The sequence below is a fragment of the Drosophila teissieri genome, chromosome 3L, assembly GCF_016746235.2.
Source record: "Drosophila teissieri strain GT53w chromosome 3L, Prin_Dtei_1.1, whole genome shotgun sequence".
Lineage (NCBI taxonomy): Eukaryota > Metazoa > Arthropoda > Insecta > Diptera > Drosophilidae > Drosophila > Drosophila teissieri.
The window spans coordinates 16,794,918-16,810,523 of NC_053031.1; the positions used below are offsets into that span (position 1 = coordinate 16,794,918).

At 47.8% G+C, this 15,606-nt stretch overlaps 2 protein-coding genes across 2 annotated transcripts; both read left to right on the top strand.

Moving 5' to 3' along the window:
• Positions 1-7,860: 7,860 nt before the first annotated feature.
• LOC122616748 (proline-rich extensin-like protein EPR1) lies at positions 7,861-10,990 on the top strand. Its single transcript, XM_043792304.1, has 4 exons — positions 7,861-7,887; positions 8,583-8,651; positions 8,711-9,370; positions 9,488-10,990. Exons 1-4 carry the CDS (start codon positions 7,861-7,863, stop codon positions 10,988-10,990), a joined length of 2,259 nt encoding a protein of 752 aa, XP_043648239.1.
• A 1,302-nt stretch (positions 10,991-12,292) lies between these two features.
• LOC122617955 (alpha-protein kinase 1) lies at positions 12,293-14,914 on the top strand. Its single transcript, XM_043794023.1, has 2 exons — positions 12,293-12,418; positions 12,749-14,914. The coding sequence occupies exons 1-2, from the start codon at positions 12,293-12,295 to the stop codon at positions 14,912-14,914; spliced, it is 2,292 nt and encodes a 763-aa protein (XP_043649958.1).
• Positions 14,915-15,606: the final 692 nt, after the last annotated feature.

The window sequence follows — 15,606 nt, forward strand, 5'->3', positions numbered from 1 at the left end:
CTCTTGTTCGGATCGCCGAGGGGGGCCTTGAGTGGAGCATATCGAATGGATGGAACAAGCGTGTGATGTATGGCTCGAGTTAATCGATTCCACATAAAAATATAGTTTAGCCACGCAGAACTGCATTGAGGTGGCTCCCATGGCGGAGTATCATTAGGCCAGCCAGCCACTAAAATGCTAATCGATCCGATCCGAGCTCAACAGGTACATATATATCTGTTTATAAGGTATAAGTTGGACTTGGTCTTCTTCCTCTGCTTTGCATAATGCCCACACACAGATACACACACACACACATACACACACTCTGGCATCGAGCTAACCACAAAGTTTAGATCTTGTATTACCAGCTGACGTATTCGCTAACTGATGAATTTTATACAAATTTGATACACTCGAGGTGAACTTGATTTTGTTTGGCGGTGTTGTTTTGTGTGTCGTTTTATGTTTTCGTATAGAAGCATCAATGTCTAAATGTATCGCCGTGCAGAAGAAGCAGCAGCACCTCAACGAGTTTTGTCCGCGTTTTTTATTTTATATGAAAATTCAAATTAAAGCTAATAAATACTTAGGCGTTCATTGTGGCTCTAGTCCGAGCCGAACTCTATCTAAAATTCATTAGAAAACTGGTCCATCTAACCTTCGAGACGAGAAGATGCCACCGAGTGCGGGGACTGGACAGGGGACTTCCAACTGATTGACGTCTTTGGATTGCATAATCCAATTAAGTTGGTGCTAATCGCCCGAAATGCGATGTCAAGTCGAGTTAATGCCACGAGACATGTAAGGATACTGCAGGATTAAGGGCTCCTCGAAGGTTGGTTGTGGTTGTGGTTGTCCACTGCGTGTCCAAGTCAAGGCCCCGAAACGCGGAAGACAGCGGGAAGCTCCCACAGCTCCGTGGATAAATGTGTGGTCTTGGACCCAGGTCAACAAATCATAAAAGCAACAGTCGAAATTTATGGCCGGGTGGAAATTATGTGGCCTTTTCGTGGCTTTACAAGTGCAGAATGGTGTTCGTGGCTGCCATTACGATCGGACACTTCTCATGCCACCGATCGACTGGACTGGGATAAATTTTAAATATATGCGATGCGTCGACTGCCTCAGTGTGTGATGTCTTTTGGAGCTTCTTTAAATCAAAATGATATACACAGTTGTGCGAAGAGTCTAAGGGGGAATACCCTTTAGTTCAAGCTTTGTATTTAATAAATTAGTTTTAATTAATATTTTAATAATCCCATTTTGCTTCCTGTTATAACTGCTAGTATCTATATGCATGAATATATTCCTAGTAAACTTATTTTACCATTAAGATGAAAAACAATTTACATATTATTTGTTAAATTACTTAAGAGCATAAATTTTCAATTTGCTAGGCAAGACAAATTAATATTTAAATATTTTAAAGAAAAATATATATTTTGTCTGAGCGACTTGATTAATTCGCCTGTAAATCAAAGGGTGTGCTCGATGAGAAATAAAAGACTGGCCAATTTGCATGTCTGCCTTTTAATTTGGCTTTTCGGGCCTAGAATCGACGCTGTCAAAAGTGGTCTGCCTACAAGACGGCAGTAAGTAAATGGCAATATATTATGTACTGGGACGAACCAGTTGGCTATTGAAATGAGGCGATATAACCAGTTGGCCTGATCCCGGGCCGAAACAAATGAATTTTATTCAAGTTTAATTTTTGGATCGTTGTTCGTATTTGGGCAGTCCGTGTAGAATTTACACATCCACGTCGATGCCTTAAGCCTGATCTGTAGCTCCAATTCATACATTATATTTATCTCTTTTGTGTATATTTAATTTTGAATTTAATTTCGGTCCTAAACAGCCTTGTGGCGGACTCGACGCGTGTGACTCGCAGTGCTCTAGTTTCTGTTTTATTTGCACTCCAAAATGTTTGCGCCTCCGCCGAGAGGAGTGACGTGATGAGTGTTTGTGTGCGATTGCCAGAGGCAGAGTATCACAGGCCCAAGTGGGCTAATTTGGCAGCCGAGCAGATAATGGGCAGAGAGGTGAAGGGGTGAAGTGCACTCTCGAGATGGCCATTAATCAGGTCTCGATGTGAGCCATCATCCCAAGTTCCATTTCGAGCACCTTCCGTTTTTTGTGACCCACGTAGCATGGGGTCTTCAGCTGAACTTGAGCTTGAGACGGGGTGTCGCCTTAAGTGAACAATAGGCTCAATTCGATCCTGGTCTGATTGATGATAGCGGTCCGGAGGTCTTGTAAAATTCTGGTTAAGCCCCACACTTTCGCTTTGAAAGGCCACTTGGCGAGTTGGTTAAACTTTCAAGGGTCACACGATATGTGGTTATGTAATGGACGCAGCTCAGATTCTGTGTAACCGGTTACCATGGATGCTGGCTACCTGTTCGTCCCACAGTTCCCAGCGCGGTGACCCTCGGCGGTTCCCAAAAATTGGATGGGTGTTTCAAGTGGTGCGGCAAGGATTCCAATGGCAATGGCCCGCAATTGTGGCCCATAAATTGCTGGCCAAAACTGGTTAACGCTCGCCTGCCAGTGTCCTTGATAAGGCTTATTAATATTTTTGTTGTTTCTGGGTCTTTCACAGGGGGAAACACGTTTTTTCTCTCGCCGCACCGCTTTTAATTTGCAGGTTTTTGTTTCAAGTAAATTTAACAGTTTTTAAATGAATATCAAACGTCATTTGCTCATCGCATTCACAGACTTGGAATATCCATTAACTAAATGCCGTTAGCAAGTTGTTTATGCGATTTGGCGAGCGAGACTGTTAACAATTATTCACTCGCATCGCAAACATTTTACATTTTGACAAATCATATTCATAAATTTACGGTCGGGATTTCTGTTTTGTGTTCTTCTAACTGTACTTTTTATTGTTTAAACAAAGGAGAGCGACAACTTGTTGAAAGAATTAATTAGGTCTTCTTGCCGATCTAAATCAATTTAAGGTGAATGTTTCACAGATCAGTGGTCGATAAGTCGACTTTATTTATTTGCATTCAGCCCATCAGATATGGTTAAAAGACTTAATCGATACTCGAATACTTTGTGTCAGGCTGATTAATTGAGTCAATGAATGAAATATGGCTCTTATTCAAGGGCGAAAAACCCCAATATAGTTCACTTTTATACTAAATTATTGTGTTTTTCGTTGTATATGCTTAAGTGCATTATTAAGTATATTATTAAAGAAGAGTTTATGGTACTTAATTGTATTTTAATCCAGACTCTTCAACTTAGTAGGCAAACCTATATACGAATTTAAATTGCCTGATTTCAAATTATTTTAAATATTAATGCCTTAACGAATAACTAAATTCTAATAATAAGCAAATATCGATTCTTACTAAGAACTTTCCATTTTAAGGTTGTTTTGGCGTAAAATCCAGTTCGAACCTTTTATAAAACCTTAGGTAATTCCACTTCCTAGACCAGAACTCTAAGCCAAACTCAAAGCTGAGCACAAAAAAGCGAAATGTGGCAAACTAGTTAGTCGGGTTGGGCGTCTGTTTGGATGGCGGATTTACATAAGAATAAATCTTAAGCAGAAAACAATATAGTCCGCCTTGTGCGAAGCCATGTAGAATTTACCAGAGATTCGCGTTATGTATTGGGCCAAATTTGCATAAATCATAAGCACAATTAACAATCTTTCCGCGGCCCGTTCTCCTCCAACCGCTGTCGCAGGTGACGTGACATTTGACTCGGAAATTTATATGATTCCCTCGAAGAGCAGATCCGCGAAATTTGAATATCCACGCACTTTGAGCAGCGTCTTTATCCATTCAAAGAAGCGTGAATCTTCTGGGTGCGTAGAGAGTCATCGGCCTTCTTATGAATATTCAGTGGCGAAATATTCTTCTCGGTTTTCAGTTCTTCGGCGAACACTTTTTATTAGGCGATTTGTGGTTGAACTTTTCGTGTTGCTGGCCAAGAGACTTGATTTCAATTTTAATGGCCGGTGCGTGAGGGTATTTAATTTGCTCTGGGATTAGATAAGTAATATTAATTGTCTACCTGAATGGGTACAAGTCTTTAATAACAAACGTCTGGGCATTTGCGAAGCCAATGAATCTTCTTAGCAGTTTCAACAAGATTTGTATTAAACAAAAGTATAATTGAGTCGTTTTTTTACTTTACTTTGAAAGTTTGTTGATGCTTCCTGTACGAAAATTTGAAAGGATGGTTGCTTGTCAGAATTTGTTTTGGGTGTACCAGAAAAGTTTGTAGTTAGTTTTATGATTTAATATTTGCTTACCTCGTTAATCTCCTTGTTCCTGATGACTAAAAATGCTATTAATACAAGATAATGTCTGTAGCACCATTCGGAAATAGCGCCAAGTCGAGATCTCCACGCTGATAAAACATAATGAAAAACTAGATATTATGATTTCCGCGCCCGAAGACAAAGACTCATAACAATTCACATACGAGATCTGAAACTCCCCTAGATTAACAAATTTATTTCTAAATTATCCGAACAGCCACCTGTCTAGAATGCGGTTTAGAACAGGCTAGTGCCTGTTAGACAACTGCCAACGTCCTTCAGTTGAGTTTAAATTTTAAGGCAGCAAATTATAAACTTCTCGGCGTGGAAGACGTTGAATAATCGTCTGTTGCAATGTGGGATGAGGTGACAAAAAAAGGCTTTTCCTCTAGCCAACTGAAACTAAATAATAAAAACAATTCAGTCACCACACTTCAGTTATCCGCAATGACAAATTTGAAATGTCAGCAGTCGTCGTCGTCGCCAAGTGTCATTGCCTTTGCGGGGATGTGCGAAGCAAGTTATGACCCGAATAGTTAGCCAGCAATTATGCAATAAAAGCCAAGAATTAATGTGGCTCTAAGTGCCGTCTGATGGCCGCCGGGGTGACTTCCGTTTGGCTGCACTTCCTCCGGGTGTTCCGCCGCCGTTTTTCTAGACCCTGACTACCCAGTGACCACGCACCTTTGGGCCGAAAGAGTTCAAAGTCATTTCTATTTTGGGCTGGCTCATGACTTCGCGTGGCCAGTGGGTGTCACTCGGATTGGTTCATTAAAATCTAGACGTGACTGCTTGCGAATAATAAATAAATTCTAGTTATTAAAGTGGCGAAATGCAGGCGATGACAAAGCCGATGCCGATGCCGAAACCAGTTTGGGAGTCGCTCGAAGAATGCAGCACTGATCACAGTTCTCTGATCTCTGATCACTGATCATCGAGATCGTCGAGTGTGCGTTTAAAGGTCAGTCGGCTGACGCGGAGTCAGAGATGAGCTGAGCCTACCTTAACATTCAACTCCGGCTGCCATCTGCTGACCCCCGGGCAGACGCATTTTTGGCCAAGTCAACCGGTTCATGTTCAATCGGCCGACTCCGACTCCAACTCCAACTCCAACTCCAACTTCGACTCCAACTGCATTTAGGCCTGCTACGAGGGGTAATTGCCATTAGCCAACGCCTGATCTTCTCGGCCTTATTTGCCTTGGCAAGCTTCGATGGGAGCCTTGACTTGGCTCTCGATCGGCGACCGAGCCAGCTTGTCTCAGCGATTGATGAAATTCGGTGGCTCGGACCCATTTACCAAATTAAACGCTGCACGACAACGTGTTTAACACTCGGCGCAGACTTCTGCCAAAAGTGCGAGCATATTTGCCATACTTGCCAGCCATCGGAGTTGGCTAAATAGAAATGCCAACAAGAGCAGGCGTTGGTGGATGGTTGGTAGTGCGTCTGCCTTAGTTGTCTTATTTGTCTTAGTTGCTCTTCTGCCATAATTGCTGGGCCCCAATTTGGCTGCCTTTTTGTCTTAGCCATGTTATCTGGCTGTTAACTCACAAACATCAAACATCCGAGACTGGTTGGCTTTCTGGTCAGCATTCAGCATTCAGCTGTCGGCGTTGCAGTCGACAGCGGCAGAGGCAGAGGCTTCGCGTTCGGCTCATCTTCATCTGGCCAAAACGCTTTCGATTTCGGCTTTTGGCCGTGTGTTAACAGCTGTCGCCCAGGTGAAGATGCCTCTGCCGACGCCGCTGCCCAGGTGGGCAGATGCTGGGTCCGAGTATATATAGAAAATCTACAAGTTTTGATGCTTTAGTTGGTATTCCACACTCGACCTAGAAGTTAAACCAACATAGCTTGGCATCGATCAAATTCAATCGTCCATTGAATTTGATACGATCGGTCGCGTCTTCTCCTTTCCGATCCTCACTGTACCGTCCTCAAGGATTATCCACGCACACCGCCTAGGATTACCTACGCACCCGGGATTACCACAACTGCCGTTTGTAGCAGTCCAAAAGTGTACACCATGGTAACCGAACCCAGTTCCAACCCAATCTAACCCAAAACGAACAATGATCGTGTGCAAAGTGCAAAATAACGAAACAAGTGTCCCTCGGTGTGAAGACAAACAAGACATTTCGCAAAGGAAAAGCAGTGCAGACGAAGATAAAGAGTATCAGTTTTGTTAGACCCACGTATTAAGGGAGTTTTAACGTTTTATAGTTTGAGCTGGTGATTTGTAGAAAATATTCAAAACCCAAATGTGACATCCTGTAGGCAAATCTTCAATGATTCTCAATTTCAAACTTCAAATTTTGACAAAGTAACAGTTATAATTACCAAATAAAACACAACTTGTGTTTAAATAATGTGTCAGTTATGTAGGAATATAATTTTGTATAGGGATTTAAGGCTACAATAGATTATAGGGAGATTATTAGAGTAGGCCACTTGTTTCCGATTTTTCTCTGTGCACGCCAGAGCATCGCAAACAAGAAGAAATAGCAAACAAATTGCCAACGCCGCCTGCAGTTCCAATTCAATCGCCAATCGCCAATTGCCACCTATTTGCATTTCACATTTTGTCGAGGGTCCAGCTCTGGACCCGGGCTATCATCTCGAGTTAAGAGTTGACCAGCTGGCGGTTGACATTTAAGCCATGTGGAAATTGAGCAAGTGGCATCGAGTGCAATGTTACGCATACGCCTTGTAGGCCGCCCACGGAGCAAATCGCCTTGGCGCGATCCGCAATTTGCGTATTAAGTCATTAGGATGGACCAGCTGCATGTGCATTCTGCCATGTGGCGGCTGCAGTTTCTATGTCAGCATTGACATGGCTGAAGATGAAATTAAAACTTGTTTTTTTTTTCCATAATTTTCGCTTTTGCTTCTGACATTTGCTAGTCGCAATTTGCGATTGGCGTATTTAGGTAAATAGCCATAAAAATGTTGCCTTAAGTTAGATTCTTAACGTTGCCATTGAACAGACGTCCATTAATCACCGACATTGTTGCCCAAGAAGATTTCATCTGCTGAAGGGCCCCCCAGATCTTTTCCCCAGACTTTAATTCACCCAAATCTCCCACAGTTTTGGACAAATTTAATTGCCCCAAAGTCTTGGCATTGGGGCTCTGCCCTCGATGCGGCGTGAATCGGATTAATTAGCTGCCAATTAGCATACTGAACAGTCAAGGGAATCGCTCTGCCTCTGCGATTATCTCTCCAGGTCCTTTCACTTTCTAACCTTTAGGCACCACCCGCCATAAGTCAAACCCGATGTGGTTCTCGAATTCCAAAGCCTGATTGCGGCTGATGCGATATTTAAAACAAGTTAGAACAGCCAAAAGTTCAGGTTCATTAGCATAAATTATTGAAAATAATTTACATACAAAGATCAAATATTTCTGAAATTAGCAAACAATCAGCAGCCAAAAATGAAACTGGACCCAGTCGGGTTCGGAGGCATAGGCTAAAATCTAACAGATTTGGTTATAAATGACAGCCGGTGCTTACTATTCTTTTTATGCCAGATGCGTATGCTAATTTTGCGTCTTCTCACTAGTTTTATGGCCTGTCTTGGCTGATTATTATATAATCATGGCTAGAACTGGTCTGGAGCTTGGGGTTTGGGGTTTGGGGCCGGATCCGGGCCGGTTTCTTTCATAATCGGCTATTTTTATAGCCCCCGAAAATTCTCCGTCAGCCAATTAATTGAGCTCATCGGCACCGGCCATCTGCGGCCATCGACGAGCACTTTCATTAACTAGCAATGACCTTGCCGAAACTCCAGCGACAAATGCAAATAAACCCGCTGACAGCATCGTCGGAAGCCATAATTCAGGGGCTACTTCCTCGGGTCCCCATTGAGCTCACATCTCTTGTGTCGCACCGCATTTGCATGGGCATTATGTATCAATCGCGCCAATCTGCGATATTTACATAGCTCCGGGGGAGGGGACCGACCTAGAGATGCTAATGCCCGTCAAAGTTGAATGTCTGCGCCAGCATTTCGGGTGATTTTCAATGCATTATGGTAAATCGATTCCCTCAGCTCAGCTCAGCACTCAGCTTTGCCGTTTGTTGGCTGAACTTTACCACAGCTTTGACCCGCAGGCCAGCAGAGTTGCCTTGCCTCCTCCGACCCCGGCCAAGTTGCCACGAAGCGTGAATAGGCGATTAGCCTAGAAGGCGATCAATTAGTCTCAATCAGGTTGTTAGAGCAAGTCGTTAGTCTGAGCACCTCTGTACGGCGACACCACCGAAGTCCATCAATATGTGGCATCACTAACCCGACTCTATTCTTCGTTCCTTCCCCACAGAGAAGTGCACTGTTTGTCTTGGCGCTTTGCGTTGTGGCAGTGGCCACCGCATCGGCCGATACCCATGAGGTAAGTCCAGACATCTGCCGAATTCCTGATAGCAGGAACTCATAAGCCACCTCTTCCAGCGCAAAATTCGTGCCGCCGAGGGTTACTTCTACCCCCCGCCCGATGTGCCGTTCGATCTGCCCGTTCGCACCACCCAGCCGCCCACCAGGCCGCCCACAAGGCCGCCAACGCGCCCTCCCACTAGGCCACCAACCACTCGTCCTCCAGCAACCTACCTGCCGCCCACCAACAAGCCACTGCCACCAGTGACCACCCGTCTGCCTCCTCCACCACCACCACCAAGGACTCCTGCCCCAACGAGGCCACCAACTAGGCCACCAACCACTCGTCCTCCAGCAACCTACCTGCCACCCACCAACAAGCCACTGCCACCAGTGACCACCCGTCTGCCTCCTCCACCACCACCACCAAGGACTCCTGCCCCAACGAGGCCACCAACTAGGCCACCAACCACTCGTCCTCCAGCAACCTACTTGCCACCCACCAACAAGCCACCGCCACCAGTGACTACTCGTCGTCCAACACCACCACCAACTCGTCCACCAACCTACGCACCCACCACTCGTCGCCTGACGACTCCAGCTCCTACTTACCTGCCACCCACCAACAAGCCTCAGACACCGGTCACCGTGCGCACCACCGTTCGCACCACTCCTCGTCCAACTCCTCCTCCTACCAGGCCACCAACTAGGCCACCAACCACCTACCTGCCCCCCATTGTCGTGACTACTCGTCGTCCAACACCGCCACCAACTCGTCCACCAACATACCCACCCACCACTCGCCGTCTGACGACTCCGGCTCCTACTTACCTGCCACCCACCAACAAGCCCCAGACACCGGTCACCGTGCGCACCACCGTTCGCACCACTCCTCGTCCAACTCCTCCTCCTACCAGGCCACCAACTAGGCCCCCAACCACCTACCTGCCTCCCGTTGTCGTGCGCACCACCCGTGCCACCCCACCACCAACTCGTCCACCAACCTACCCACCCACCACTCGACGTGTGACGACTCCGGCTCCTACTTACCTGCCACCCACCAACAAGCCTCAGACCCCGGTCACCGTGCGCACCACCATTCGCACCACTCCCCGCCCAACTCTGCCACCCACGAGGCCCCCAACCCGCCCACCAACCACCTACCTGCCACCCCCAACTGTGCGCACCACCCGCCCTCCTCCACCACCCACTCGTCCCCCAACTAGGCCCCCAACCACCTACCTGCCCCCCCTTGTCGTGCGCACCACTCGTGCCACCCCACCACCAACTCGTCCACCAACCCGTCCACCAACCTACGCACCCACCACTCGTCGTCTGACCACCCCGGGACCCACATACTTGCCACCCACCAACAAGCCTCAGACACCGGTCACCGTGCGCACCACCGTTCGCACCACTCCTCGTCCAACTCTGCCTCCTACCAGGCCTCCAACTAGGCCCCCAACCACCTATCTGCCACCCCCAACTGTGCGCACCACCCGTCCTCCTCCACCACCCACTCGTCCCCCAACTAGGCCCCCAACCACCTACCTGCCCCCCGTTGTCGTGCGCACCACTCGTGCCACCCCACCACCAACTCGTCCACCAACCCGTCCACCAACCTACCCACCCACCACTCGTCGTGTGACGACTCCGGCTCCTACTTACCTGCCACCCACCAACAAGCCTCAGACCCCGGTCACCGTGCGCACCACCATTCGCACCACTCCCCGCCCAACTCTGCCACCCACGAGGCCCCCAACTCGCCCACCAACCACCTACCTGCCACCCCCAACTGTGCGCACCACCCGTCCTCCTCCACCACCCACTCGTCCCCCAACTAGGCCCCCAACCACCTACCTGCCTCCCGTTGTCGTGCGCACCACTCGTGCCACCCCACCACCAACTCGTCCACCAACCTACCCACCCACCACTCGTCGTGTGACGACTCCGGCTCCTACTTACCTGCCACCCACCAACAAGCCTCAGACCCCGGTCACCGTGCGCACCACCATTCGCACCACTCCCCGCCCAACTCTGCCACCCACGAGGCCCCCAACCCGCCCACCAACCACCTACCTGCCACCCCCAACTGTGCGCACCACCCGCCCTCCTCCACCACCCACTCGTCCCCCAACTAGGCCCCCAACCACCTACCTGCCCCCCGTTGTCGTGCGCACCACCCGTCCACCTCCCCCACCCACCCGTAGGACCACCGTGTACGTGCCACCACCAACCGTGCGCACCACTGTGTACGTGCCACCCCCGACTCAGCGCACCACAGTCTACGTCCCACCCGCACCCACCAAGCACCAGGGCTACCAGTACCCCGTGCCCAGCATCCCCTTCAACTTCTAGATCTAGAGATCCAGATGTGATTAGGGATAGGGCCTCGTCTAGGGCTAGATTGATCTAGTCAATTCTCGTACAGTCTAACTTTACACGATCCGGCGCCAGCGGTGCTAGAGGGCGCCACTGGTGCGCCTGCAAGGACGACAATTGTTTGTTTTTATTTTATTTTTGTAATTAATGAATCGCATACTCATACAGCTAGGGATCATTGTAAATGAGTGCCCCAATTGTACAGCTAACAGTCTATCCAACTCTTGCTATGTTCTACCACTACTATACGATCGATAGGCGGCCGTCGTCTGTGGCGGACGCCAGCTCAAGACTATATAGCTCTATATTACGATTAAATAAACTTTTAATTCGGATCGCTGAAACCTGAACAATAAAATAAGTTTTTCGAATATTTACGAGCATTTTCTTCTGTTTTTGGGAAGCGGAAATTACTTGCGGTCCTGTTGGCTGTGAATTTGAAACCCAAACCCAAACAATAATAACACATTTTATCTTTCTCTCGCAACCGGGAAATGGCATCACGACATGTCCGGGAGATTTCGTGGTCTGCTTGGTCCCTCCTCTTTTAAGAGGTATCTTGAATGTAGGTTTCCACGACTAAGCAAAGTCAAGAGTGCAGGTTAGACAGTTAGCCTTGACCTCCACTTCTGGTCTCTACCTCTTTAAGTTATGGATGTGAAACACGTTAGCTTAGTTAATGGGTTCAAAATGTTCGTATGAGTGGGTTCAAATACAAGCTTACCATAAATAATCTTATTTCCATACTAATATGGAAGTCGAATTTAAGATATATTTAATGTGTTTTTTGAACTTATAACTAGTAAACTTGTTTCTTTATTATAATTATATATTTTCGTATCATTCCATGTTTATAATTAATTTATAAGTATTATAAAGATATATAGCTACACAGTTAGCTCCTTCGTCAGTGCATAGCCACTTCGGTTTCATTACCCCCGAAGACATTTCTAGTTACTTCGCAGCTATCTTCAGATTTTCATGGTCAATGCGTTTTTTAATATCTCTTTCTTTTCCACTTGCCTGGGAGCACGAATTCGCCTGAGCAATTAATTTATTTGTCTATCTGTAGCTTGCTGTTTTGCTTTCGCAGCCAAACTCTATTAAACTTTCTAATTAAGCTGTTGCACTTGGGCCGATATAACCGACGCTTTTTAGGCGCCGCCAGCGCCCGGTTGCACTCAGTCATCGTTGCGATCCGCGATGAGGCAGAAGCTCAAGCCCACATTTATCAAGCGATAGGCAAGCCGAGTGGTTCGAGCAGCAGATCCCGGAAAGATGTTCATGCAGTCGGCAGTCGGTCAAGGACAAGGACAAGGACAACGGGACACTCGAACGGGACAGGATCCTTGCGGCACTAACGGCAGGCGGTGGATTATGGGCCTGATCCTGGGGTACACAATTGTGAGTTGAAAGCTATTCCAGTTTAAGATGATCTTACTATGTCAATGAGGAGATACCAAAAAGCTTAAAAGGATTATTCTATCCTAGGCACTGTCATACAAAAGTGTTTTCTTGTTATTACAAAGTATAGTGTAATTGCAACCCTTTTACGCGTTGGATACATATTTTAAGTAACAATTACGTGAAAATCTTGATGTGAGCAAATGGAGCTGTAATTGTACATCTCCCCATTTTCAATTTGAGGTTACGCTATTATTCGGCAACACAACCAATTATCTTGTAGCTCATGTAACCCCACTATCTTTGATTTCCTTTTGTTTCTGCCTGTAGATGTCTCTCATGGTAGTGAAGGTCGCCTCAGCAGCCACTCTTTATCAACAGCACCAGCAGCAGCATCTGCAGCAGCAATCTGCGAACGACATTGAGTCCTCAGCAGACGAGCCATCCCAGCCCACCACGGAGACCGAGCCCTCGGACAGCGACACAGACATCGAGAAGATGCGGGCCAAGTTGCAGCAACTGCAGCACGAGCAGCAGCAGCAGTACCTGCGCCAGCAGCAACATCAGCTGCAGCTGCATCTGCAGCAGATGCAGGCGACGCAGGGAGCTGCTGGGGAAACCGCCTACTTATTGGAGCGTGCCGACAGCAACGTTGCACCCATCTACGGGACGTGGCGCACGAAAGCGCAACGGCAGCAACACGCAACATCGTCGCACGAACCGGACGACGCCCATGTCTACGAGCGCCTGCCCAAGCGATCGGCCACCATGACGCCTCTGAGGGGGTTGCTGCGCGATCAGATGCCACGCCCCCCGCGCCTCACCACCCAGGACATGCAGTTGTCCCTGGGCTCGCCCTCTCCGCCGCCGCCGCCCACAAAGGGTTTGCTACGACGACAGTACTCCGAATCGTCGGGAACGCGCGCTCTTCGAGGGCAGGAGGAGTTCAAGCCCAAGCCGTTCCACTTTCCCTACGAGGGCCCGATGCCGGAGCAGTTCACCAAGGGTGAGGGTCGTCCCGAGCTTAACAACATCCAGGACATCCTGCAGCACCTGCACATCGGCGGCTTGGCCCCCAGCAAACTGCCACCCATGGTGATGATGCCCACGGGTCTGCACATCGCAGGCACTTTCAAGAACCTCAAGTCCAGTGGCATTGGGAACTTTTTCCGCGGTAAGCGCAACAAGAAACAGATGCAGTTCAGCATTCCGATGCCCATGTTTCCCATGATGTCTATGCCCATGCCGTGGTACAATCCCGGTGTTATGCCCCATCAAAGGGTGGCCATCGATCAACTGTATCCCTACAAGCCCCGTTCGCCGCAGGATGTTAATCTGTTGGCCATGCAGCCACTGGGAAACGGAAAACCGTTGTCTAAGAAGAAGAAAAAGAAGCAGCAACAACAACAACAGCTTCAGCAGCAACAGCTTCAGCAGCAATTGCAACAGCAGCAGCAACAACAGCAGCAACTGCTGGAGCATGGCAGTCAGCAGCACTTTGTGGCAGATCCCTTCGTGCAGCAGCACTTTGCACCACCTGTGATCGCACTGAATGCCACACGGCAGCCGCAACTGAAAAGGCTGCCTTTTAAGGTCAATCTGGACATATATCCTGTGCTGCCGCCCTCGCGTCCCGCCTCGGTGATGCGACATCCTTTCCAGCAAGACTACGCCCTGCCCTCGCCTGCTGCCTTGACTGGAACCACGGCGGCGGCTTTTCAGATGGGCCAGGGCATTTACCAGACCCCCTTCAAGTTCCCCACCCAACAACCCGTACTCTTCCCTGACCAGGCTACCAGATACAGTCAGCAGCAGGCGTTGTACCACAACCAGGTGCACAAGTTCCCGCCTCCGAAGAGCGTGCATCCCGATGAGCCCATCTACGGGCAGACTTCTGGACAGGGTTCTGCACCGGGTCAGGGTCAGGTGGAGAGCCAAACGAACCCCATCATGCTGCACTTGAACGTGTTCCCCAAGCAGAAGCCAACTGCCACGATTCGCGCCTCCACCAATCCATTCTACCATCACAACATGCAACGCAACATGATGAACTCAAACGACTTACCGCCACCCAATCCGCCCAGTCCCATTGAACCCAGACAGGCAGTCAATGGCAGTGGCCCTGGTCTGCAGCAACAACAGCAGCAGCAGCAGCAACACCATCCGTCGCATAATCAAACCCAGCAGCAACATCAGGCGACACAGCAGCAACACTTGCAATCCCTGCCTGGCAATCGATCCAGTACCATTTCGCGCAGCGATCATCTGCCGCTGATTGACTTCGAGCACCCTATTGTGGCGGCGGAGCTCCCAGATCCCTCCGCCTTTGGCGGCATTCGGCAGGATCATCGGTATAGGAAAACACCGGCGGATGAGCACTATCGTTATCCGAAGAACGCCAATATCGAACAGATGGCAGCGGAGGCCCAGACCGCCTCGCTCTTCCGCTTCCCCGTCGAGGACCTGATACAGTTCCAGGTGGACGATGCTCTCTAACCACTAACTACGCTAGATGTACTTAGACTAAGTTAGGGCTAGCTGTTCTCCATAGCAAGGACTTATTTACCTTGAATAATTAAATGAAATATAGCTAAATTGTATGTTTTATATATTTATAATATTATTATATAAACGTATCTCATTCTATATAATTATAGGCTTTTTGTTATTCAACATCAATTTTGGGCATTTAATATGAATTAATTTGTCAGAAGTGGGTTTATAAAATATGCGTAGATTTAGGTATTATGTAGATTAAAAGCTTATAATTTGATATGGTTCAAGTTATAAAAACTCTTGTGGAAGGTTAAATGTTGTCTACTGACAACAAACTGGTACCATTTTCACTGAAGTTCTGGTTTGCATTGGGCGCATTAAGTATTTTACATCCATGTATGTAATTATACCCGTTACTCCTAGGGTAATAGGGTATACTAGATTTGTTGAAAAGTATGTAACAGGCAAAAATAAGCGTTTGCGACCATATAAATTACCTTATATAAAGGACCATATATTCTTGATCAGAAAACCGAGACGATCTGGCCATGTCCGTCCGTCTGTCCGTACGTCTGTCTGTCCGTCCGTATGAAAGTCGAGATCCCAGGAACTACAAAAGCTAGAAAGATGAGATGAAGCATACAGAGTCCAGAGACATAGACGCAGCGCAAGTTTGTTGATTAATTTTGCCA